The 26,984-nt window shown below is 38.5% G+C and overlaps 1 protein-coding gene across 2 annotated transcripts in view; it reads right to left on the reverse strand.

Moving 5' to 3' along the window:
* The window catches only part of msi2a (musashi RNA-binding protein 2a), a 225,030-nt gene that overhangs the window by 32,945 nt on the left and 165,101 nt on the right, over positions 1-26,984 (reverse strand). Inside the window, exons 11-12 of one of the 2 annotated variants that reach the window (XM_039675722.2) lie at positions 23,251-23,358; positions 11,740-11,919 (exon numbers count right to left, since the gene is read on the reverse strand). In XM_039675722.2, coding sequence (XP_039531656.2) covers positions 11,740-11,919; positions 23,251-23,358 — 288 coding nt within the window. The remainder of the gene's footprint in view (positions 1-11,739; positions 11,920-23,250; positions 23,359-26,984) is intronic. The other variant, XM_039675723.2, reaches the window with a different exon arrangement.

Below are 26,984 nucleotides of genomic sequence, written 5' to 3' on the forward strand. Positions count from 1 at the left end.
AACACTGTCGTTTTTTTTTTCGGGTCGAAATTTTGAAGTTTGATATCTCGGCTCTGGAAGGGTCTAGATCATCCATTTTTGCACTCAGGTCAAAGTCTCAGAGCCCTCTATCATAATCCAGAGTTTCGAGAAGATTGGAGAAACTTAATTTTTCGCCCAAAAATGAAAAAAAACGTAAGGGGTAACACTGTCGTTTTTTTTTCGGGTCGAAATTTTGAAGTTTGATATCTCGGCTCTGGAAGGGTCTAGATCATCCATTTTTGCACTCAGGTCAAAGTCTCAGAGCCCTCTATCATAATCCAGAGTTTCGAGAAGATTGGAGAAACTTAATTTTTCGCCCAAAAATGAAAAAAAACGTAAGGGGTAACACTGTCGTTTTTTTTTCGGGTCGAAATTTTGAAGTTTGATATCTCGGCTCTGGAAGGGTCTAGATCATCCATTTTTGCACTCAGGTCAAAGTCTCAGAGCCCTCTATCATAATCCAGAGTTTCGAGAAGATTGGAGAAACTTAATTTTTCGCCCAAAAATGAAAAAAAAACGTAAGGGGTAACACTGTCGTTTTTTTTTCGGGTCGAAATTTTGAAGTTTGATATCTCGGCTCTGGAAGGGTCTAGATCATCCATTTTTGCACTCAGGTCAAAGTCTCAGAGCCCTCTATCATAATCCAGAGTTTTGAGAAGATTGGAGAAACTTAATTTTTCACCCAAAAATGAAAAAAAACGTAAGGGGTAACACTGTCGTTTTTTTTCCGGGTCGAAATTTTGAAGTTTGATATCTCGGCTCTGGAAGGGTCTAGATCATCCATTTTTGCACTCAGGTCAAAGTCTCAGAGCCCTCTATCATAATCCAGAGTTTTGAGAAGATTGGAGAAACTTAATTTTTCGCCCAAAAATGAAAAAAAACGTAAGGGGTAACACTGTCGTTTTTTTTTTCGGGTCGAAATTTTGAAGTTTGATATCTCGGCTCTGGAAGGGTCTAGATCATCCATTTTTGCACTCAGGTCAAAGTCTCAGAGCCCTCTATCATAATCCAGAGTTTTGAGAAGATTGGAGAAACTTAATTTTTCGCCCAAAAATGAAAAAAAACGTAAGGGGTAACACTGTCGTTTTTTTTTTCGGGTCGAAATTTTGAAGTTTGATATCTCGGCTCTGGAAGGGTCTAGATCATCCATTTTTGCACTCAGGTCAAAGTCTCAGAGCCCTCTATCATAATCCAGAGTTTTGAGAAGATTGGAGAAACTTAATTTTTCGCCCAAAAATGAAAAAAAACGTAAGGGGTAACACTGTCGTTTTTTTTTCGGGTCGAAATTTTGAAGTTTGATATCTCGGCTCTGGAAGGGTCTAGATCATCCATTTTTGCACTCAGGTCAAAGTCTCAGAGCCCTCTATCATAATCCAGAGTTTCGAGAAGATTGGAGAAACTTAATTTTTCGCCCAAAAATGAAAAAAAACGTAAGGGGTAACACTGTCGTTTTTTTTTCGGGTCGAAATTTTGAAGTTTGATATCTCGGCTCTGGAAGGGTCTAGATCATCCATTTTTGCACTCAGGTCAAAGTCTCAGAGCCCTCTATCATAATCCAGAGTTTTGAGAAGATTGGAGAAACTTAATTTTTCGCCCAAAAATGAAAAAAAACGTAAGGGGTAACACTGTCGTTTTTTTTTTCGGGTCGAAATTTTGAAGTTTGATATCTCGGCTCTGGAAGGGTCTAGATCATCCATTTTTGCACTCAGGTCAAAGTCTCAGAGCCCTCTATCATAATCCAGAGTTTTGAGAAGATTGGAGAAACTTAATTTTTCGCCCAAAAATGAAAAAAAACGTAAGGGGTAACACTGTCGTTTTTTTTTTCGGGTCGAAATTTTGAAGTTTGATATCTCGGCTCTGGAAGGGTCTAGATCATCCATTTTTGCACTCAGGTCAAAGTCTCAGAGCCCTCTATCATAATCCAGAGTTTTGAGAAGATTGGAGAAACTTAATTTTTCGCCCAAAAATGAAAAAAAACGTAAGGGGTAACACTGTCGTTTTTTTTTCGGGTCGAAATTTTGAAGTTTGATATCTCGGCTCTGGAAGGGTCTAGATCATCCATTTTTGCACTCAGGTCAAAGTCTCAGAGCCCTCTATCATAATCCAGAGTTTCGAGAAGATTGGAGAAACTTAAATTTTCGCCCAAAAATGAAAAAAAACGTAAGGGGTAACACTGTCGTTTTTTTTTCGGGTCGAAATTTTGAAGTTTGATATCTCGGCTCTGGAAGGGTCTAGATCATCCATTTTTGCACTCAGGTCAAAGTCTCAGAGCCCTCTATCATAATCCAGAGTTTCGAGAAGATTGGAGAAACTTAATTTTTCGCCCAAAAATGAAAAAAAACGTAAGGGGTAACACTGTCGTTTTTTTTTCGGGTCGAAATTTTGAAGTTTGATATCTCGGCTCTGGAAGGGTCTAGATCATCCATTTTTGCACTCAGGTCAAAGTCTCAGAGCCCTCTATCATAATCCAGAGTTTCGAGAAGATTGGAGAAACTTAATTTTTCGCCCAAAAATGAAAAAAAAAACGTAAGGGGTAACACTGTCGTTTTTTTTTCGGGTCGAAATTTTGAAGTTTGATATCTTGGCTCTGGAAGGGTCTAGATCATCCATTTTTGCACTCAGGTCAAAGTCTCAGAGCCCTCTATCATAATCCAGAGTTTTGAGAAGATTGGAGAAACTTAATTTTTCACCCAAAAATGAAAAAAAACGTAAGGGGTAACACTGTCGTTTTTTTTCCGGGTCGAAATTTTGAAGTTTGATATCTCGGCTCTGGAAGGGTCTAGATCATCCATTTTTGCACTCAGGTCAAAGTCTCAGAGCCCTCTATCATAATCCAGAGTTTTGAGAAGATTGGAGAAACTTAATTTTTCGCCCAAAAATGAAAAAAAACGTAAGGGGTAACACTGTCGTTTTTTTTTTCGGGTCGAAATTTTGAAGTTTGATATCTCGGCTCTGGAAGGGTCTAGATCATCCATTTTTGCACTCAGGTCAAAGTCTCAGAGCCCTCTATCATAATCCAGAGTTTTGAGAAGATTGGAGAAACTTAATTTTTCGCCCAAAAATGAAAAAAAACGTAAGGGGTAACACTGTCGTTTTTTTTTTCGGGTCGAAATTTTGAAGTTTGATATCTCGGCTCTGGAAGGGTCTAGATCATCCATTTTTGCACTCAGGTCAAAGTCTCAGAGCCCTCTATCATAATCCAGAGTTTCGAGAAGATTGGAGAAACTTAATTTTTCGCCCAAAAATGAAAAAAAACGTAAGGGGTAACACTGTCGTTTTTTTTTCGGGTCGAAATTTTGAAGTTTGATATCTCGGCTCTGGAAGGGTCTAGATCATCCATTTTTGCACTCAGGTCAAAGTCTCAGAGCCCTCTATCATAATCCAGAGTTTCGAGAAGATTGGAGAAACTTAATTTTTCGCCCAAAAATGAAAAAAAACGTAAGGGGTAACACTGTCGTTTTTTTTTCGGGTCGAAATTTTGAAGTTTGATATCTCGGCTCTGGAAGGGTCTAGATCATCCATTTTTGCACTCAGGTCAAAGTCTCAGAGCCCTCTATCATAATCCAGAGTTTCGAGAAGATTGGAGAAACTTAATTTTTCGCCCAAAAATGAAAAAAAACGTAAGGGGTAACACTGTCGTTTTTTTTTCGGGTCGAAATTTTGAAGTTTGATATCTCGGCTCTGGAAGGGTCTAGATCATCCATTTTTGCACTCAGGTCAAAGTCTCAGAGCCCTCTATCATAATCCAGAGTTTCGAGAAGATTGGAGAAACTTAATTTTTCGCCCAAAAATGAAAAAAAAACGTAAGGGGTAACACTGTCGTTTTTTTTTCGGGTCGAAATTTTGAAGTTTGATATCTCGGCTCTGGAAGGGTCTAGATCATCCATTTTTGCACTCAGGTCAAAGTCTCAGAGCCCTCTATCATAATCCAGAGTTTCGAGAAGATTGGAGAAACTTAATTTTTCGCCCAAAAATGAAAAAAAACGTAAGGGGTAACACTGTCGTTTTTTTTTCGGGTCGAAATTTTGAAGTTTGATATCTCGGCTCTGGAAGGGTCTAGATCATCCATTTTTGCACTCAGGTCAAAGTCTCAGAGCCCTCTATCATAATCCAGAGTTTCGAGAAGATTGGAGAAACTTAATTTTTCGCCCAAAAATGAAAAAAAACGTAAGGGGTAACACTGTCGTTTTTTTTTTCGGGTCGAAATTTTGAAGTTTGATATCTCGGCTCTGGAAGGGTCTAGATCATCCATTTTTGCACTCAGGTCAAAGTCTCAGAGCCCTCTATCATAATCCAGAGTTTCGAGAAGATTGGAGAAACTTAATTTTTCGCCCAAAAATGAAAAAAAAACGTAAGGGGTAACACTGTCGTTTTTTTTTCGGGTCGAAATTTTGAAGTTTGATATCTCGGCTCTGGAAGGGTCTAGATCATCCATTTTTGCACTCAGGTCAAAGTCTCAGAGCCCTCTATCATAATCCAGAGTTTTGAGAAGATTGGAGAAACTTAATTTTTCGCCCAAAAATGAAAAAAAACGTAAGGGGTAACACTGTCGTTTTTTTTTCGGGTCGAAATTTTGAAGTTTGATATCTCGGCTCTGGAAGGGTCTAGATCATCCATTTTTGCACTCAGGTCAAAGTCTCAGAGCCCTCTATCATAATCCAGAGTTTCGAGAAGATTGGAGAAACTTAATTTTTCGCCCAAAAATGAAAAAAAACGTAAGGGGTAACACTGTCGTTTTTTTTTCGGGTCGAAATTTTGAAGTTTGATATCTCGGCTCTGGAAGGGTCTAGATCATCCATTTTTGCACCCAGGTCAAAGTCTCAGAGCCCTCTATCATAATCCAGAGTTTCGAGAAGATTGGAGAAACTTAATTTTTCGCCCAAAAATGAAAAAAAACGTAAGGGGTAACACTGTCGTTTTTTTTTCGGGTCGAAATTTTGAAGTTTGATATCTCGGCTCTGGAAGGGTCTAGATCATCCATTTTTGCACTCAGGTCAAAGTCTCAGAGCCCTCTATCATAATCCAGAGTTTCGAGAAGATTGGAGAAACTTAATTTTTCGCCCAAAAATGAAAAAAAACGTAAGGGGTAACACTGTCGTTTTTTTTTCGGGTCGAAATTTTGAAGTTTGATATCTCGGCTCTGGAAGGGTCTAGATCATCCATTTTTGCACTCAGGTCAAAGTCTCAGAGCCCTCTATCATAATCCAGAGTTTCGAGAAGATTGGAGAAACTTAATTTTTCGCCCAAAAATGAAAAAAAACGTAAGGGGTAACACTGTCGTTTTTTTTTCGGGTCGAAATTTTGAAGTTTGATATCTCGGCTCTGGAAGGGTCTAGATCATCCATTTTTGCACTCAGGTCAAAGTCTCAGAGCCCTCTATCATAATCCAGAGTTTTGAGAAGATTGGAGAAACTTAATTTTTCGCCCAAAAATGAAAAAAAACGTAAGGGGTAACACTGTCGTTTTTTTTTCGGGTCGAAATTTTGAAGTTTGATATCTCGGCTCTGGAAGGGTCTAGATCATCCATTTTTGCACTCAGGTCAAAGTCTCAGAGCCCTCTATCATAATCCAGAGTTTTGAGAAGATTGGAGAAACTTAATTTTTCGCCCAAAAATGAAAAAAAACGTAAGGGGTAACACTGTCGTTTTTTTTTCGGGTCGAAATTTTGAAGTTTGATATCTCGGCTCTGGAAGGGTCTAGATCATCCATTTTTGCACTCAGGTCAAAGTCTCAGAGCCCTCTATCATAATCCAGAGTTTCGAGAAGATTGGAGAAACTTAATTTTTCGCCCAAAAATGAAAAAAAACGTAAGGGGTAACACTGTCGTTTTTTTTTCGGGTCGAAATTTTGAAGTTTGATATCTCGGCTCTGGAAGGGTCTAGATCATCCATTTTTGCACTCAGGTCAAAGTCTCAGAGCCCTCTATCATAATCCAGAGTTTCGAGAAGATTGGAGAAACTTAATTTTTCGCCCAAAAATGAAAAAAAACGTAAGGGGTAACACTGTCGTTTTTTTTTCGGGTCGAAATTTTGAAGTTTGATATCTCGGCTCTGGAAGGGTCTAGATCATCCATTTTTGCACTCAGGTCAAAGTCTCAGAGCCCTCTATCATAATCCAGAGTTTCGAGAAGATTGGAGAAACTTAATTTTTCGCCCAAAAATGAAAAAAAAACGTAAGGGGTAACACTGTCGTTTTTTTTTCGGGTCGAAATTTTGAAGTTTGATATCTCGGCTCTGGAAGGGTCTAGATCATCCATTTTTGCACTCAGGTCAAAGTCTCAGAGCCCTCTATCATAATCCAGAGTTTTGAGAAGATTGGAGAAACTTAATTTTTCGCCCAAAAATGAAAAAAAACGTAAGGGGTAACACTGTCGTTTTTTTTCCGGGTCGAAATTTTGAAGTTTGATATCTCGGCTCTGGAAGGGTCTAGATCATCCATTTTTGCACTCAGGTCAAAGTCTCAGAGCCCTCTATCATAATCCAGAGTTTTGAGAAGATTGGAGAAACTTAATTTTTCGCCCAAAAATGAAAAAAAACGTAAGGGGTAACACTGTCGTTTTTTTTTTCGGGTCGAAATTTTGAAGTTTGATATCTCGGCTCTGGAAGGGTCTAGATCATCCATTTTTGCACTCAGGTCAAAGTCTCAGAGCCCTCTATCATAATCCAGAGTTTTGAGAAGATTGGAGAAACTTAATTTTTCGCCCAAAAATGAAAAAAAACGTAAGGGGTAACACTGTCGTTTTTTTTTTCGGGTCGAAATTTTGAAGTTTGATATCTCGGCTCTGGAAGGGTCTAGATCATCCATTTTTGCACTCAGGTCAAAGTCTCAGAGCCCTCTATCATAATCCAGAGTTTCGAGAAGATTGGAGAAACTTAATTTTTCGCCCAAAAATGAAAAAAAACGTAAGGGGTAACACTGTCGTTTTTTTTTCGGGTCGAAATTTTGAAGTTTGATATCTCGGCTCTGGAAGGGTCTAGATCATCCATTTTTGCACTCAGGTCAAAGTCTCAGAGCCCTCTATCATAATCCAGAGTTTCGAGAAGATTGGAGAAACTTAATTTTTCGCCCAAAAATGAAAAAAAACGTAAGGGGTAACACTGTCGTTTTTTTTTCGGGTCGAAATTTTGAAGTTTGATATCTCGGCTCTGGAAGGGTCTAGATCATCCATTTTTGCACTCAGGTCAAAGTCTCAGAGCCCTCTATCATAATCCAGAGTTTCGAGAAGATTGGAGAAACTTAATTTTTCGCCCAAAAATGAAAAAAAACGTAAGGGGTAACACTGTCGTTTTTTTTTCGGGTCGAAATTTTGAAGTTTGATATCTCGGCTCTGGAAGGGTCTAGATCATCCATTTTTGCACTCAGGTCAAAGTCTCAGAGCCCTCTATCATAATCCAGAGTTTCGAGAAGATTGGAGAAACTTAATTTTTCGCCCAAAAATGAAAAAAAAACGTAAGGGGTAACACTGTCGTTTTTTTTTCGGGTCGAAATTTTGAAGTTTGATATCTCGGCTCTGGAAGGGTCTAGATCATCCATTTTTGCACTCAGGTCAAAGTCTCAGAGCCCTCTATCATAATCCAGAGTTTCGAGAAGATTGGAGAAACTTAATTTTTCGCCCAAAAATGAAAAAAAACGTAAGGGGTAACACTGTCGTTTTTTTTTCGGGTCGAAATTTTGAAGTTTGATATCTCGGCTCTGGAAGGGTCTAGATCATCCATTTTTGCACTCAGGTCAAAGTCTCAGAGCCCTCTATCATAATCCAGAGTTTCGAGAAGATTGGAGAAACTTAATTTTTCGCCCAAAAATGAAAAAAAACGTAAGGGGTAACACTGTCGTTTTTTTTTTCGGGTCGAAATTTTGAAGTTTGATATCTCGGCTCTGGAAGGGTCTAGATCATCCATTTTTGCACTCAGGTCAAAGTCTCAGAGCCCTCTATCATAATCCAGAGTTTCGAGAAGATTGGAGAAACTTAATTTTTCGCCCAAAAATGAAAAAAAAACGTAAGGGGTAACACTGTCGTTTTTTTTTCGGGTCGAAATTTTGAAGTTTGATATCTCGGCTCTGGAAGGGTCTAGATCATCCATTTTTGCACTCAGGTCAAAGTCTCAGAGCCCTCTATCATAATCCAGAGTTTCGAGAAGATTGGAGAAACTTAATTTTTCGCCCAAAAATGAAAAAAAACGTAAGGGGTAACACTGTCGTTTTTTTTTCGGGTAGAAATTTTGAAGTTTGATATCTCGGCTCTGGAAGGGTCTAGATCATCCATTTTTGCACTCAGGTCAAAGTCTCAGAGCCCTCTATCATAATCCAGAGTTTTGAGAAGATTGGAGAAACTTAATTTTTCGCCCAAAAATGAAAAAAAACGTAAGGGGTAACACTGTCGTTTTTTTTCCGGGTCGAAATTTTGAAGTTTGATATCTCGGCTCTGGAAGGGTCTAGATCATCCATTTTTGCACTCAGGTCAAAGTCTCAGAGCCCTCTATCATAATCCAGAGTTTTGAGAAGATTGGAGAAACTTAATTTTTCGCCCAAAAATGAAAAAAAACGTAAGGGGTAACACTGTCGTTTTTTTTTCGGGTCGAAATTTTGAAGTTTGATATCTCGGCTCTGGAAGGGTCTAGATCATCCATTTTTGCACTCAGGTCAAAGTCTCAGAGCCCTCTATCATAATCCAGAGTTTTGAGAAGATTGGAGAGCCTTAATTTTTTGTCCGAAAAAAAAAAACTAAAGAGGTAACAATGTAACAATGTGTCAATTCTACCAGGACCACAAGCGCTGTGATTGGCCATTTTACAGAGAAAATCCTGGAATTTTTTCATCAAAAACCTTAATTTCTTTTCGACTGAAGAAAGAAATACATGGACATCTTGGATGACATGGGGGCGAGTAAATTATCAGCAAAATTATTATCATTTTTTTTTTAAGTGAACTACTCCTCCTAAGTTCAGCAATATTTTTAATTTAGCAGTATTTATTACTGTGGATTTTGGTAAATGAGATACTGTAGATTGTGTTAAATTACTGATGACAGACAGCACTAACTAACTCTCCTCCTGTCTCTGGCCGTGTTTCCCGGATGTCTTACCGGAGCTTACCTCGCTTTTACAGTCATTTTATGTGTGTACTGTAATCTTTCTTCCATATAATTGCTGGATTCTGTAAAGGTGCTGTGCTTTCTCTCGCTTTGCAAGAAATAGGATTCATGCTCCAAATTAAACCCTGGGGCTAAACCGTTACTGCTATTAGCTTTAATAGCTAAACATGACTTACATTTATTGGCTTTGACTGGTAGCTTAGCAGCACCCATGCTAATTAAACCCGCCGGCCTGCGATTACGCAGCGTGTTTTGGAGACACAGGTGACTCATCTGTCCCGCTCCAGCTCCCAGCATTGGGCTTTTAATCGATGTCACCCTGCACATGCTTTGGCGGGATAACAAAGTGTTTTTGCTGAGCGGGGACAGACTTAGAAACAGATACTATCTAACACAAAGCTACACACCAATGGTGTCAGTATTGACCCCCGAAAGACCAAGTTGCCACAGCAACAAGCATACAAGAGACAATGGACGGACCTTCATATCAGGCAGCGCGTCTGTATTTAATAGAGCTATCTGGAAACGCTCTAAACCCATACTGAAAGCAATATTAAGGTCATAAATTGAAGCAGCAAAGTCATAGATGAGTTTCTGTTCCCAATGCCAACAAAAAATAAAACTAAACAATATATTTTGTTGTTGTTTAGATGGAGAAATGTGCCAAAATCTAGCAAGAAGGAACAGATGAAAAGACAACAAAATATGTGGCAAACCAATGACTGATCTGAACACCAAATACTTGTCTAAACGCACTTCAGAGATCTTCAACAGTAATGATGTCCCCAACACATTTACTTCCATAATGCGAACGAACAAGAACACTAATGGTTTTTTCTTCCATTTAAATCACGTACTCTTAGGATTTAGCTTTAGCCTCTGCACCGAGTCCAAAGTTAACGGCAGCAGAATGAGCACAGGTTGGGCTCAAGGCCAAACCTACTTCATCTTTGTAATCGCTGGTGTAAAGCGGCAGGACTACAGACATTTTCCTGTTGGCTGCAAAATGAAATGAGGCAAAGAGAAGTAGGACAGAAGGAGCTGAATCTCAGAGATCCACGACACCTGGCCTGGCACTGATCAGGACCGCACCGCAGATGGGTCACACAACGCGTGACTTCACTGGCTCCTCCAAAACAATGAGGCTTAACGTGCATCATACAGTCCACAGAGGGTGGAGAATCTCAAAATCAATGTAGGAACAGAATGAAATGAGTCAACCCTGTATTATACTTTACACACAGATGTTGTACAGTGCGTCATCGGTTCCCAACACAAGGGGGCCTCAGCGAGCGTCATATTTTGAAAAGCTTTGAGCAATGAGCATTAAATAAAAGTCCTTAACTTTTTTTCTGTTCAAAATGTACATAATGAGCGAGTTCATCATGAATCCATCATCCGTCTTATCCTGAACCACTATGGTACATCTATAATAAGTGTTTACATTGGGACTATTTTACACTGGTTTGGATCGCTGACTCGTCATAGACGTACACAGAGAGCTACACCGTTCTTACCAAAAGATGCTTTATTCTGTTAATAATCGCTTGCTAAAGCTCCAAAAACGTAAAAAATAAAGCCTCACATTGATAAACCTCACAAATAACCTCCCCAGACAGCAGTCATTTAGTAATAGCTATTCTTTCATATTTTGCATTTCAAATAGAGCCTATGTAGGCTTACGTTTTTAAATTACAAATGACCTACTGATGTGTTTGTTATTGTATTTTCAATATTATAAGCTATTATTTGTGCATAAATATAGTAAACATACCGTTTCTTTGAAAACATCATATTTTGTCATCCTTGCTGCAAGCTTACAAGAGCGATAATATCATATAATGTGACTTTTTTGGGGGGGGAGGAAAAAAAGGTATCTAAGATATATAAATAATATATGATAAAGCATTTTATCCTAAAAATGCCTAAGTATTTTATGTTAGGCGTGATCTCAGACAGGTAGGACTGATTTCTTTGCACTAAAACATGCAGTTCATGAGTGGGTTGTCTCTGTATGTAAAAACTAACATAATGACTCTTGTAATAGTAGCCCTCAAACCGTATTCACTTTATAGCCCTTAATCCTGTAATTGTGGACAAATGTGGGCACAGAGGACTCAGGTGTGATCCTAATTTTTATTTATTATAAATGTTACATCATACTGTCTTTGATAAAGTTTTGTCTATCCATTTATGGTGTTTTGTTTTTATTTTGGGGGTATTTTTGAATTTATTTACTTATACTTACATAAATTATGCTTATTTTTATGTTTTTTTAAATTTTTTAACTACATTAAAATATCATTCCAATAAGTTCTTAGAGCTAAAACCTAAAGATGAAGTGACTTTGCTTGACTTATGGGTGCCCATTTTTGACCCAAATACAAGATTAAGGAGTTTTAACATTGTAGAATTGAGTCAAAAAAAATTGTGTGTGTTCAGGAGGCAAACTTAGGAAAAGTAGCCAAGTCTTGTACCGGAAAGTATTTTTTAAAAATAAATCAAAACTATTTTGTCCACATTTGTCCAGAATACAGTGTTACAGGGTTAAGGGGTATTTCCAAATATATCGTAATGACTGGCTGTTAGAAGGAGAACATGTCTATGACAAAATCCGCCATGCACACCTGAGCTCTTGAAGTGGTCCGGGCTTGGGTGGTGCTGGGAGGGTGAGTTGCAGGTGGAGGTGACGTGCTCACTTTGCAGCATCTGACCCGTATGCGGCCCCAAGGTGGCGTAGTCGGCAAAGGAGCAGGGAGCGGCCCGCTGGTCACCGGGGCCAGAATAAAAGCCGTAATCGGGGAACCCTAGGAAATACAAAGAGAAGATGAGATGCAACCATTGATACACACGACACTATATAAGACAAAAAAAGATGAATGACTGACAGGTGACGACATGAGGCTGAATGATGCCCACATACACTCGATTTGTTAGTAGTTACCACAGCATGATGCCCACTAAACCAAAGATACCTATGAGTGAACACACTCATAACAGTGAGAAATAAAACGCTGGCGGTTCCACAAACTGTCATTGATGTTTATTGGCCATAAACATAAAAAAGCTGTGTTAGACCTTAACAGACATTTTTTCCATCAGGATGGCAGATTATTAATGCCTCAGAGGACATTATTTGAACATTTATAGCTGGTCTCTTTAATCCTATGATATAATTTTTTTGAAACATTTTTTATTTGGGGGGGTTTGATATACAGAGAGCATGAAATGTCTTCATTGTCCTTCTAGAAAGAGCAAGACGATCCAATCAAAGAAAGCCAGGATCCACCGCACAGGCTTCTACATCTTCCGTCTCCCTTGCCGCATGTTTGCTCTTCATCGGGGTCGTGCCGAACATCACAGAGCTGATTATGCCCTCAACAGCTGCCAAAAGTAATCTGAATCTCTAAGTAGCTTCTCTTTCATCAGCTCCGCAACTTTCCCGCGCCGTCCGCGGTTTGTGGGCAAAACGCCTGCCTGTCAAATGACACTCGAGTGTTGAGGAATGGCCCAACTCTAACACCGCCTGCTTTCTGGAAATCATGACTTGAGGAATCACAGAAATGAGCCGCTGTAATGATCCCAATTACATCTCTGTATGAACTCCAGCTTCACATGTACAATTCAGTGAACTCGTACAAAAACACGTATATAGCCCAGACAGACTTGTGTGTTGTTTTTTTCCACCCCATTTTTTCCTCAAACCGTTGAATTGAAAGCTTAAACACTTTTAAAGGAGTAGTTCGCTTTAAAAAAAACTTTTGCTGATAATTTACTCAGCCCCATGTCATCCAAGATTGTCTTTCAGTCGAAAAGAAATTAAGGTTTTTGATGAAAACATTCAAGGATTTTCTCCATATAATGGAGTTCATTGGGAACCAAACGGTTCAAGGTCCAAATGAGAGTTTCAGTGCAGCTTCAAAGGGCTTTAAACGACACCAGACGATGAATAAGGGTCTTATCAAGTGAAATGATCGCTCATTTAATAAATAAATAACAAAGTTTGAATTTTATAAGAACAAATGCTCGCCTTGCTCTGTTCTGTGACGCACGTTCGTGACTCTCCCGTTCTAACTCGTTCATCAAAATGAACAAATCTTTTTCCGAGTCGTTCATTCAATGAACGAAACGAACAAATTGACTCGGAAAAAGAGTCAACTGCACTGAAACTCTCATTTGGACCTTGAACCGTTTGGTTCCCATTGAAGTCCATTATATGGAGAAAAATGCTGGAATGTTTCCATCAAAAACCTTCATTTCTTTTCGACTGAAGAAAGAAAGACATGGACATCTTGGATGAGATGGGGGCGAGTAAATTATCAGCAAGAGTTTTTTTTTTTACAATACAACCTGAACATAATAAGTACATTGTACTTATTTTTCGATGTAAGTGCATAGTACTTAGAGCCACTTAATATAAAGTGGGACCCAACAACAAATATATTCTCAAAATTATCTTTTACCATACTGGTTTGAAATGAGAGTATGCAAATTATAAAAATTTTCGGTAACACTTTACCTGAAGGGGTGTGCATAAGACTAACATGATAATAATCATGACATGACATATGTTATGAATATGCAACCCGGTCTCATCCCAAATCGTCATATAACTGACGTTTTGGGACGTCTTTTGACCATACGTCAATATTCGCCTTTTTAGGGCCCCCTTAAACGTCGGTAGATGAGGTTATGGGATCCTAACTCTACCCCAGACCTAAACTTAACCCTAAACCTAACCCGTCACCTAACTGACGTTAAAGGTAAAGCGTCAGTTGTATGACGGCCCGGGATCGCCATCTACCGACGTTTAAGGGGGCCCTAAAAAGGCGGATATTGACGTATGGTCAAAAGACGTCCCAAAACGTCAGTTATATGACGATTTGGGATGAGACTGTGTTAGAATATGAAGGACTGTCATTAAGTGTCATTCGCTCAGTTATGACATTTTGAATGCAAATATGACATTGTTTGAGATGTCTTTGTTATGACACCTTGACATAAACCAATACATCATAACCTGTCAGTGTCGTTGTCATGACAACTTGACATTACTAACACAACACAACCTGTCATAAACATGACATAGCAGATTAATGATTAAACTTAAGAAAGCTGGTTAACATCACATTAAACTGTCAGCTGGTTGGTCATGAAGCCATTATAACTTTTTAATGACAAATTCAGTTAGTCACGAAAAATATTCATGACACAGTTATAATGCCTCATGACAGCCAATGTCAAAGCCAGTTTAACTTCATTTATGTCAAGTTGTCATGACAACGACACTGACAGGTTATGATGTATTGGTTTATGTCAAACAAAGCCATCTTAATAATGACATTTTGAATGCAAATATGACATTTGAGTTAATGACAGTTGTCATAAACATGCCTCATATTCAAGACATATGTCATGTCAGTCTTATGCACACCCCTAATACGAACATACAAAGGGTCAGGGATGTGTTCAACATCATCCAATCCTACAGAAATCTGTGGAGCTTCCTATGGAGTTGTGTGTGGGACACGCTGGGGCTGTTCCAGGTCAACACAAGGCATTCTGGGTCTTTCTCTCCCCACCCTGCACTGTTATTCAGAACTAAAGCGACTTTCACGCTCGATCTCAACTACGAAAAAACATCAACAACAAAACCCCAGCAAGAGACCCCCTTTCTCTTCGTAATCCATTTTTTCGACGTGCGCTCTAATCGCCCGTTGTCCTTGGATTTTAAAGTGGGTTTTCTGCTCCCCGCTAATTAGACGAGCTTCCGCTGCCTCTTCGGCACTCTCTAATTAGATCTTTAACAACAAACACGAGTCGACCTCTACAACACAGACTCCTCCGTTTGTTAAGCGGCTGAGCAGGTTAGCGAACGCGCAACATCCCCCCTCGCGCACACGCATTCCGAGAGTCGCGCATTGCCAGGACGACACAATGGCGACTTCCTGTTCCATCTGCCTAATTCTGCCGATTACAGGATACTGGGAGAGGCAGTACACAAAGCCGACATTCACACACACGACGGATGTGCACAGCTGCTTTGTTTACGCTGACACGGACAATTAGCCCTCAGCTGCACGCGGCGCTCAGTCAGGAAGGTCTTATCTAATAAAGGCAGGGAAAATTACCTTTATTGTTCAGGTAGATTGCCTCTAATGATAGTGCCATCAGTGTAAAAGGATATGAATAAAATGAGTCTGAAAAGAGCTCTTCAGTCGGATGGCAAGACAGCAGAAGCAGCCATCTGGGAGTGAGCCGTCGCCTGATTATCTTCTTCTGCTCATTTTCTTTTCAGAGCTCACAAATGATTTGCTTTTACTTAAGCAGAGGTGAGAAACGGAGAGGGATCGGGTTAAAGTTGCTCTGACATCAAAGTTGTAGAAATAATAGCTCTCCTCTGATCTTTCTACAACAACACATGTTCTCTCGCGCCGCGATATGCGCCACAATATGTGCGCGCGAATTAATGGTTTGCTAATGAACACCGATGGAACGCTGGTTTATTTGAACGGACATCTGGTGTAGCGCTTCATCAATAACACAATTTCCGGCACATCACCAGAGCTTTTGATAATTCAGATCTCTGTTTCTGGGTTTGACTGCAGGACGTACGAGTAAATGAGAATACCAAAGTCACTGCATGCGCCACACATTAAATAACCCATGGAAAACAGCCCTGTCTTTAGGGTCTTTATTTATACAAGTTAACAATTTGAAAGCAGAGTTCAAAACAAATCAGTTTTCAAACATGATTTGTTTAACTCGTACATGAAAACAGGGCCCTTGTGGAGTTGACATCCCATAATGGGTTTTGCAAAATGAAATTTCCCAGTCGTTTAAAATTTATGAAGCAGTCAGTTATTCAAAAATCGCTTTCAATACCATTACAAATTTTCTTTATAGAGTGCCGAAGTGATGACGTCACTTTGTAGGACAACCCGGAAGTTAGCGGCGCATGGGTTCCCTCGGTCGAAAAGCAATGCATTTTCCCCATAGACTTTTAGAAAATCACAAAAAATAAGATCTGTGTTTAACAAAGAGTTGTGACCCTTACACGTTTTGTCTAGCAAGATAATCTTTACAAGTTAATCTAAAATGTATACATTTTGAAGCCTATATAAAGATTTTATAAAACACAAGCAGGTTATAACTGTGTGTTTTATGTCATAGATCAAAACGTGAAAATATTTAGAGGCTCTGTTCACCACAGACCACCACAGAAAAGTGTCAATCGCCACCATAGAGTGCCGAAGTTACGACGTCACTTTGTAGGCTACGCCAAAACGCGGAAGTGAGTTAGCATTTTAGCACGCCCGCTTCCCTCGCTCTGAAGTCTATGGGTTTTTTGAATGTGCCTGAAATAAGGTCTGTGATGAACAAAGCCGCTGTTTTTTAACTTTATTGTGTCTGCTTGTGTTTTTTTTTAAATTATATAGGCTTGAAAAGTGTATAAATGTTGGATTAACTTGTAAAGATTATCTTGATAGACAAAACGTGTAAGGGTCACAACACAGATCTTATTTTTAGCGATTTTCCAAAAGTCTATGGGGAAAATGCATTGCTTTTTGATCGAGGGAACCCATGCGCCGCTAGCTTCTGGGTTGTCCTACAAAGTGACGTCATCACTTCGGCACTCGATTGCAGCAGCCGTTAGAAGTTCCTTTAGAAACGGCGAGTGTTCTGAGACGCGTGTTTAGTACTGTGCATGAGCATTAGCTTGGTCCAGCCTGAAGATTTTTTTTTTCATGATTCCAGCATTTAGAAGAAAAAAAAATGAGACAGTTGTTGTAAGAATTTACCTTTGGATAAGCCCCGCCCCCCTTAGTTACTGTTGTTACTTTCGTTAAACTTCGTCTGGGCTCTGGTTTGGTATCAACATGGCTTATGCTGTGACAGCTCTTTCTGCTGAAATGTTATCAAACTTTTATAAAGCAGCAAATAAATTGCCCGATAGAAGTAGGCAAAAGGGGCTGCAATATGCGTTCGAAGGCTATATTCAAGCAAAAGCATAACGTTACCGATCACAGTCAACCACCGCATATCCAAATCGAGACGGAGGCTGGGACTAACAATATCAGGGAGCAACACTGTTCATGCAAAGCTGGGTAGGTCTCTATTCACTTCTATAATCGTTATTATTACAACTACACGAGTATAACGTTGTATTTATTAGCAGCGTGTGCTAGCGCATCAAGTGAGAACCGAAATCATAACCTAACATTATAAAACGGTCTAATTAGTATAACTTAACACAGTAAGGTTAGAAGTAAAAAAGATGTGCTTGTTGTTGATCTTTGAGGGGTTTAGCTGACTGAGGACGTTCATACAGTTTAATCCAAAGACAACACTTGTCAGGATTTGCGGTTTTGGGAAGGGCGAAAAAAACGGACACCCCCGTCCAGCCTCTCTGGGAAAGGCGTATCTGTGTTAAAAATACCCAAGGCACAACGTTTAACCATATTTTTGATAAAACTACGACGGTAATAACCTGCCGAGACCAAAAATATGAGACGCGTGTGTTGAAAGTCAATGGAGCGCTGTGAAAAAGTGCCGTTCTTGGCTCTTGGTCGCTGTAATTGGTCAATCTACATTCTAGGGCGTGGCTTAGCCAAAGGCGAATTCATTGGTGATTTCAAATACGCAATTTAGGCTTGGCAAACAGTTTTGGGGAATATGAAGTTTCCCCATTTGAAAAAAAAAAAAAAAAAAAGATGGCCGCCGAGTGAAATGACTTGTCTGGAAGCAGGTGTGAACTGCTGAAGACTTCGACTCGGCTCCTAGTTACAGTATCACTGTCCATCTCATCTTCAGCCCAATTATTAATATTCCAGCTATCAGTGTGAAACAAAAGACCCCTTCTTCCATTTGTTTCTCTTTTTTCACTCTCTCAGTAGTCTAATTGGATGTAATTACTCATCTGCAAAGCAAATGAGTGGGTCGGCGTTGCCGTGGCGACCAGATCAGCGGGCCCAGCAGCGCGAATCGTTCGCCGAGCCTCATTTCTGACGATAATTACCCCTCTCCCCTCACTTTCACTCTCACCAGCTCTCTCCTGAACAACAGAAAGACCTGTTACGGAGATATAACTCAAGACATCGCTTGTTTCCTTTCAGCCAACAGTGGGGCGGCTCTCTCTGAGTGGATAACGGCTCTCCTCGTTTCCACTTTACCAGATCACAGAAGTGACCTCAAACTGCCTCTCTCTCTAACACACACACGTCAAACAGTCTAAGAGCTTTCGATCACATTCACAGTAAAACACAGGCTAGTGTCTGTCCTCCGACACTTACATGGCTGAGCTGGTTAAGAGTGCATCAGTGAACAAGTGTGTGATTATCCACACACACACACACACTCAAATCCCTGGTGGCCATTGGAACAAGCAACTTGATGGCGGATGTCAGTTAGTCTGTCATATTGGCCCCCAAATTAGCTTTGAATTTCAGAGCAGCTGTAATTAGCCTCTTTATTTCCACCTAAGTCAATTTAGAAAGAGGAAAAAAAAAACCCGTGCCTGGATTTAGCTTTCACTTTCCATTCAAAACAGTCCTTTTTGACCGAACGGCTGGCTAATTAACATCACTAGACCCCCTTTTCCGTAAGTGCCGACATTTAATAAATAATACATATTTAATGTCTTGTCATTTTGGTGCTCAGAAAGGCTTTGCTAATGAATTTTAACACATGATTTATTCAGCCATTTTCTGGCATACTCTCAGGTCTCTATTCGTGCTTTTCTCTGGTTGAATGACAAAGTAACCTCAGAAATTCAGGACGTTATATCTAAATTAGTGACGGATCAGTTACAAAGCTTTTGACACTGAGAGTTATGATTTGTAGATGAACACAGCAGGAAGACACCCATCATGCACCTTTTTTTTTTTGGTGACAGGTTCTAAAGTCTAAGTTTTAATGAGTTTTTTGTGAGCATCCTAAAGCAACCTTACGTTTATGTTAAATCATTTTAAAAAGAAATATTTCATTTTACAGATAAAAATACTAAATTTATTTTAAATGTATTTTAAAATAAATATTAAATTATACAGATAAAATAAATATAATATACAATGCATTTAAATAAATATTACATTGTGTAAAAATTAGTGCCGGGCGATTAATCGCAAACAAAATAAAAGTTTGTGTTTACATAATACATGTGTGTGTACTGCGTATGATTGTTTTCTATATATAATACACACACATATATGTTTATATTGTATGTATATTTATACATCATTCATATTAATATTTTATATATAAATTTAAAAAAAATTCTAAAATATATAAAAGCATGTGTGTGTATTTTTATATACAGAATAATTATACGCAGCACACACACATGTATTATATAAACACAAACTTTTATTTTGGATGAATCGTGATTAATGGTTGCCCAGCACTAGTAAAAAATGTGTTAACATGTTTACAAATTAATACTATAAATTTTTAACAATAAATATAAATATAATTTTTAATGAATTCAATAATAGACATAAAATACAGTGATGTGAATAAGTTTGCACACCCATGCTAAAGTTGCCTAAAAAGAGGAATAAAAAATCATCTTTTGGATATTGATCTTAATGCCTTATTTAGAAAAATTAGGAAAACTCCAACCTTTAAGGACACCAATTTTCTTTGTGAATGAATAATGTATCATAAATAAATGATCCATGAAATAACTGGCTTTTAAAAATAAAAATCTGCCTGACTCTATGGGAATTTAACATAGGGGTGCCGTGACTTATGCACCCTGTATTTTAAGGAAGAACATTTATTTATTTATGATACATTATTCATTCACAAAGAAAATTGGTGTCCTTAAAAGGTTTGATTTTTCCTAATTTTTTTAATTAAGGCATTAAGATTTTATTCCTCTTTTTAAGAGGCAACTTTAGCATGGGTGTCCAAACTTATTCACATCACTGTAAATGTCTACTTTTCTCTATTAGAGACAGCAAAGAGCAGAAGGATCTGGTACTACTACTTTTTGTACCACTGTAGCAAGGTAACAACAACTGCGAAGTGTGTGTGTGCCATGGACATACTAACAAAATGCAAACTAAACTAAAAAACCATATCAACCACACAAACCCAATTCTGAACCAAACGGACAGATTTAATGTGAAAAAACAAAGAAAAAACAGCATCCTCCCCAATTTTCTATGGGGATTTAAATCACATTCAGTCCAGCAGGAGCTAATGCAGGCCTGTGTGTAATCTCACCTCATACACAGGAGCCAAACCCGCACAGAGATGCTTTTCAAGGCTCACAGAGCTCGTTGGGATGAAATGGATAATGATCTTGGATAATGTGAGGTGTTTTGCCAAACAGGAGCGTCTTCATGCCCGGGCAGACGGCCCACTGCAGCAGAGCAGAACGTAAAACAACATCTCATCTGCTCCCTCAAATACAAACTCGCTTCAATACATTAATAATAACGAATGGACCTCAACCCAGTACCAGCAAGACACCAGCAGATTCGGTAGGACACAGAGGTTAAATGCAGCAACCGCTGGCCTCAGTACTGCTTATTCTCAACACTGCAAACTCCCACAATACACCAGGGCACAGGAAACTGCCTCCACTGCACTCCATCTGCAGCGCAAACTCATCACTTTCCACTGATCTGTCTCCATCTCACTCGGGTCAAGACAGGGGATGAAAGCTGCACATGATGAGGTGAACCAAAAACAGAGAAAGACACACTGCCTTAATGATTAGGAAAGCAACAACAAGCATCCCATGATCCTCCACCGAGACCACTGTGAAAGGGACTGAGAGATCCACGGGGAGATGTCTCAGCAAAGCAGGAAAGGACGAGGACACACTCCGGGGAAATGGGCCTCCAGAAAGCTGTGTGCCCTGCGGTCTGTCAGGTCCAAACCTGAATCTCTGAAACACTCTCTCGTGAAACACTGCAGAATTTGAGTGCGTTCGTGAAAGCAATTCTCCAAGACAATTTCCTCTTAAGTGCAGTTTTACTAGGCCTATAAACTCCAACTGAAAGCAGAACTAAAGTGTGTTATCGAGTATACAAATCTGAGATGTTAAGACTAAGCTGTGGTATCTAGTTCATTCCAGCATTGTTCTCCATATAATGGACTTCATTGGGAACCAAACAATAAAAAGTCCAAAAGAGAGTTTCAGTGCAAACTGCAAACTATTCAAAGGGCTTTAAACAAGGGCTGTCAAACGATTAATCACAACCAAAATAAAAGTTTGTGTTGACATAATATATGTGGGTGCACTGTGTATAATTATTTTAAATATGCTTGTAAATATTTAAGAAAAAAATTCATGTATATCCTGTGTATATATTTATATATAATTTATATTATATATAAATATCAATATTTTATATATAAATATTTTTTTCTTAAATATACATGCATGTGTGTGTATTTATATAAATGAAGAGTTCAGATGCAAAAGCCTCTAAATGCCATTTGAAATTTTCTTCTTTAATGATGATTTTTATCAAACTTGTATATTTAAGTTCAGTAAGTGAAATTACTGAACTTAAATATACAAGTTTGATAAAAATCATCATTAAAGAAGAACATTTCAAATGGCATTTAGAGGCTTTTGCATCTGAACTCTTCATATATACAAAATAATTATACACAGTACACACACATATATTATGTAAACACAAACTTTTATTTTGGATGCGATTAATCGCGATTAATCGTTTGACAGCCCTACTTTAAACGACACCAGACGATGAATAAGGGTCTTATCAAGCGAAACGATCGCTCATTTAATAAATAAATAATAAAGTTTAAGTTTTATAAGCTCAAATGCTCGCCTTGCTCTGTTCTCCTGTTTGAACTCGTTTATCAAAATGAATGAATCTTTTTCAGAGTCAATTCGTTCGTTTTGTTAAATGAACCAAATGACTTGTTCATTTTTGATGAACGAGTTCGAGTGTGTAACATTTCACTCTCAATCTGTTCCATCCTCGTGAAAGCCAGACTCAACATCAACAATGTGTGTGTACATAGATAGTCTGTTAAACGTAAGTGAAGCGGTGAAGACAATAATGAGGTTAGCGCCACCCGCAGCTTAGGAATATGTTGTTCGCAGATGCTGACAATATACAGGCGGCAAAATAAACACGTAATCGATACTCTTGCAGACGCATCGATGCTTTGGGTGTATAATTGATGGATCGATACGAATCGATTCATACAGTGATGTGAATAAGTTTGGACACCCATGCTAAAGTTGCCTAAAAAGGGGAATAAAAAATCATCTTTTGGATGTTGATCTTAATGCCTTAATTAGAAAAATGAGGAAAACTCCAACCTTTAAGGACACCAATTTTCTTTGTGAATGAATAATGTGTCATAAATAAATACATGTTTTTCCTTAAAATACAGGGTGCATACAGTAAGTCAGGACACCCCTATGTTAAATTCCCATAGAGTCAGGCAGATTTTTATTTTTAAAAGCCAGTTATTTCATGGATCCAGGATAATATGCATCCTGATAAAGTTCCCTTGGCCTTTGGGATTAAAATATCCCCACATCATCACACACCATTCACCACATCTAGAGATTGGCATGTTTTACTTCAGTTAGCCTAATAGCTGGTTTGATTTGCATTGAAAGATGATCTTATGGAAAGTACCCCATGCCGATCTCTAGGTGTGGTGGAAGGTGTGTGATGATGTGGGGATATTTTAATTATCAGGATGCATATTATCCTGGATCCATGAAATAACTGGCTTTTAAAAATAAAAATCTGCCTGACTCTATGGGAATTTAACATATAGGGGTGTCCTGACTTACTCTATGCACCCTGTATTTTAAGGAAAAACATTTATTTATTTATGATACATTATTCATTCACAAAGAAAATTGGTGTCCTTAAAGGTTGGAGTTTTCCTCATTTTTCTAATTAAGGCATTAAGATCAATATCCAAAAGATGATTTTTTATTCCTCTTTTTAGGCAACTTTAGCATGGGGGTCCAAACTTATTCACATCACTCCTACGGAGCAGAGATTTTAGTCTTTGGATGGAGTAAGTCAGGATTAGGGCACGTGATGAGATAGACAGGACACAAGTGTGTTTTTCGGCTGGGGAAGCAGTAGCCACTCAGAACACAGGGGGTAAAGAGTGTTTACCTGGCCCTGCGTTCATGTAGCTGCTTCTTCCCGGGGTCGTCCTACCTGGGCCTCGTGCCGCCGCCACCGCCGCCGCTGCCACGGGTCCGTACGTCGTCGCTGGGAAACCTGCGGAGAGAAGACGATTACTCACATGAATGCAGCAGAGTTTCATTCACACCAATGCAACACACACACACACACACACACAAGGGAAGATGCTACATCATCGTTCAAATAATTACACGTAAATCAAAAGAACTCAAATATAATGGTTTAGAGTGGACTGATCTACAGCCAGTTTAACGACAGGAACACGCTGCTCATAGAACGGCCGTCAGCTATTCCTTGGGACAAAGGTAATATATTAAAGTTTATTTGCACTTACTTCAGAATCTTTCACAATAACACTCGAGCAGCACAGAATTATGGGCCTTTATAAAAACGGTTCCACCGCTGGGAGGACAAACGCACTTGTTTGCCTGAACGCCACTAGAGGATACGGAAAGCGTATGATTTAACACACGGCGACAGCGCCCGTCCACCCTCGCGTGCTGGCCGAGTTGACGGAGACGCATCAGTGCTCAATCCATCAGTGTGATCATTTGTGAGTGTGAGCGAATTGGAGGATGAATTGAGCCAATTATCTCACTGAGACGCATGTGGTCCTCTTTAAGGTTCATAATGGTAGGTGATAATGACTGTGTGAGACCCAAGCGTGTGTGTCCGTACGAGTTAAAAATATGAAGAAAGCCACCTGATTTTTAACTCGCAAAACGAACCTGTGGTCTAATAACATTTCATGATAATCGAATGTAAAGAGTTTTATCTGTAAAAACTGTTTAGTGTATAACACTAGTATATAGGGCATAAAGTAATGAAAAATAAAAATAGTTTATACCACTAACACAGTAACATAATGAGCAGGCACTTTTGGCACATAAACATTATCGAACATTCGAACTCGATTTTGATATAGAGTATGACGATATTGACTCGAACTTGATTTCATTTTATCAAGAAAAATTATAATGAGCATAAAATTTAAGACGTGGCTAACTGTAACTTATGACCTTGTATGGAAAATCCGAACGACTTTTTATGACCTAAAATTCGTATTATTGAAGTTAATGGCTTACATACAGTACATAAAGAGTCTTTCCTCCTGAAATTTAAATATCTAAATTGGTGAATTTAGAAGAAATCTAAAGATGCAAACAGATGGAGGATAGTAGGTTTAAAACAAACTCCATCTAAATGTGTATTTTGAAGGTTTATTTGATACAGTCCTCCCTCAAATGTGAAACTAAGTCCTTGTCACCAATAGGTGTGTAATATATAGTTGATTGAAACTAGTAGCATAGAAAACATGCACATTATGGCATGGATTCTTTTGCTGCTCTATAAACCTATGAATAGGCCTGGTTTCTGTGTGAACTGATTATTTTGTAGAAATCTTTTGAAAATGAAACAATTGTGTGAGTTTGAGGAAGATAAAATTAACTTTTTTAATATATTTTTTTTAAAAGTCAGAGTTATAGTATAAGTATAAAAGTATATATACTTTGTTTAAAAAAGTAAAAAAAAATAAATAAATAAATTTGGTGCCCTTTTTTCCACTTGAGCCCCTCAAAATGTCTGTGCACGTCCCTGATAATGAGGGTCCCTACATACAAACCGAAGCATTGGGAACTTTAATAAGAAGATATTTTATAAAGACTTATAAAATATCGACTTATCGATCCTGTCTGTATACACGAAGTGGACTGTCTTTATAAAAGATCTTCTTATTAAACTCTCTGTACACTTACAACGTTCTCAATGCTTTGGTTTGCATGTAGGGACCCTTATTATGTTACTGTGTTAGTGCGGGGCTATTTTGAGCCTTGTTAGTGGCCATTTTTATTTTTCATTACTCTATGCCATATATACTAGTGTTATACGCTAAACAGTTTTTAGAGATAAAACTAATCAAAAAACAAATAACAGAGAACGGTCGACTAGGTACCGACTAAAGGTTCATTTTGCGCCGGAGTTGTCCTTTAATACTGAACAAGTAGGCAAATTCTATTAAATGACAATGTGATTCACAGCAAGCAATTTGTTTGTGGTAAGCCAAGACTGCTGAGGAATCTACATATTTAATGACAGTCGTGAGTTCAGTGTTCAAACAAAGTAATCAAACATAATCATCATCATTGCTGAAGCCAACTAAATAAGACCAACAGGCCAGAGTATCTACAGCTCTATTATTTCATAACAAACGTAATTATAGTCCTGGCACTATCTGTGTCTGACAGCTGCTAATCAGAGCAGTAAAAACTTGCCGGGGGTCAAAAGCCCTTCTACAGCGTGTCATTACACCAGACTGCAACGCAAAACTATGAAGGTGGAGTAGCGTAATAGGTAAAGATTTGAGATTGGCAACCCAATAATTCGTGATCCATTATTTATCACCTTCTGGTTACTCGAGTCTAGAGGGACTGTTCTTATATTACACTGCAAAGCAAGTGATAACGCATAAAGAGATTTCATTTACACACCAGAAGCCTCATTTATAAAACTTTGCGAAGGATTTGCGTCAGAAGTGGCGTACGGATTAAGCATAGGATGTGCGTACGTACAGAAATATTCGGATCTATAAAACGGTGCACACGCACATCCTACGCAGTTTTCCCCTTAAGGAGTAGTTCACTTTTTAAAAAACTTTTGCTGATAATTTACTCACCCCCATGTCATCCAAAATGTCCACGTCTTTCTTTCTTCAGTGGAAAAGAAATTTAGGTTTTTGATGAAAACATTCCAGGATTTTCTCCATATAATGGACTTCAATGGGGTCCAAACGATTCAAGGTCCAAATGAGAGTTTCAATGCAAACTGCAAACTGTTCAAACGGCTTTAAATGATTCCAGACGATGAATAAGGGTCTTGTCTAGGACCCTTCGAGTCATGACTCGAAAAAAGATTTGTTCAATTTGATAAACGAGTTCGAACAGGAGAGTCACGAACGCGCATCACAGAACAGAGCAACGCGAGCATTTGAGCTTATAAAACTTATATTTGTTTTTTATTTTTTAAATGGCCGATCGTTTCGGTTGATAAGACCCTTATTCATCGTCTGATGTTGTTTAAAGTCCTTTGAAGTTGCACTGAAACTGTCTTTTGGACCTTGAACCGTTTGGACCCCATTGAAGTCCATTATATGGAGAAAATCCTGGACTGTTTTCATCAAAAACCTTAATTTCTTTTCCACTGAAGAAAGAAAGACGTGGACATCTTGGATGACATGGGGGTGAGTAAATTATCAGCAATTTTTTTTAAAAAATGAACTATATACCAATTATTGCGTAGAGAGTGGCGTACGCCTTCTTTTGTGCGTACGAAACGTTTATAAATGAGGCACCTGATCTGAATTTGCCGCGACTGTCAAAAGCATTGTGCATCATTTTACATACAACATAGATAGAAAGAACCCATGTTTTTAAAACATTCAGTGCCATTCAGCCACTCAAATAAACTAAATATAAAAATGAAATAAATTTGCCATTTGGTTAGTTTAAGGAGAATGAAAAAATTAAGACTTTTATGGTCACATGGCTACTGAATAAAAAAGGAAAGATGAATGAAGAATAACAACTATACAACTAAAATATACTGCTCAAAAAAATAAAGGGAACACTTAAAAAGTAAAAACAAGAAAAAAGTATTTAATAAGATTATTTCATTCATTCAGATCTATGATGTGTTATTTTAGT

Source organism: Pimephales promelas, chromosome 23 (assembly GCF_988280905.1).
Source record: "Pimephales promelas chromosome 23, fPimPro1.hap1.1, whole genome shotgun sequence".
NCBI classification, from domain to species: Eukaryota; Metazoa; Chordata; class Actinopteri; order Cypriniformes; family Leuciscidae; genus Pimephales; species Pimephales promelas.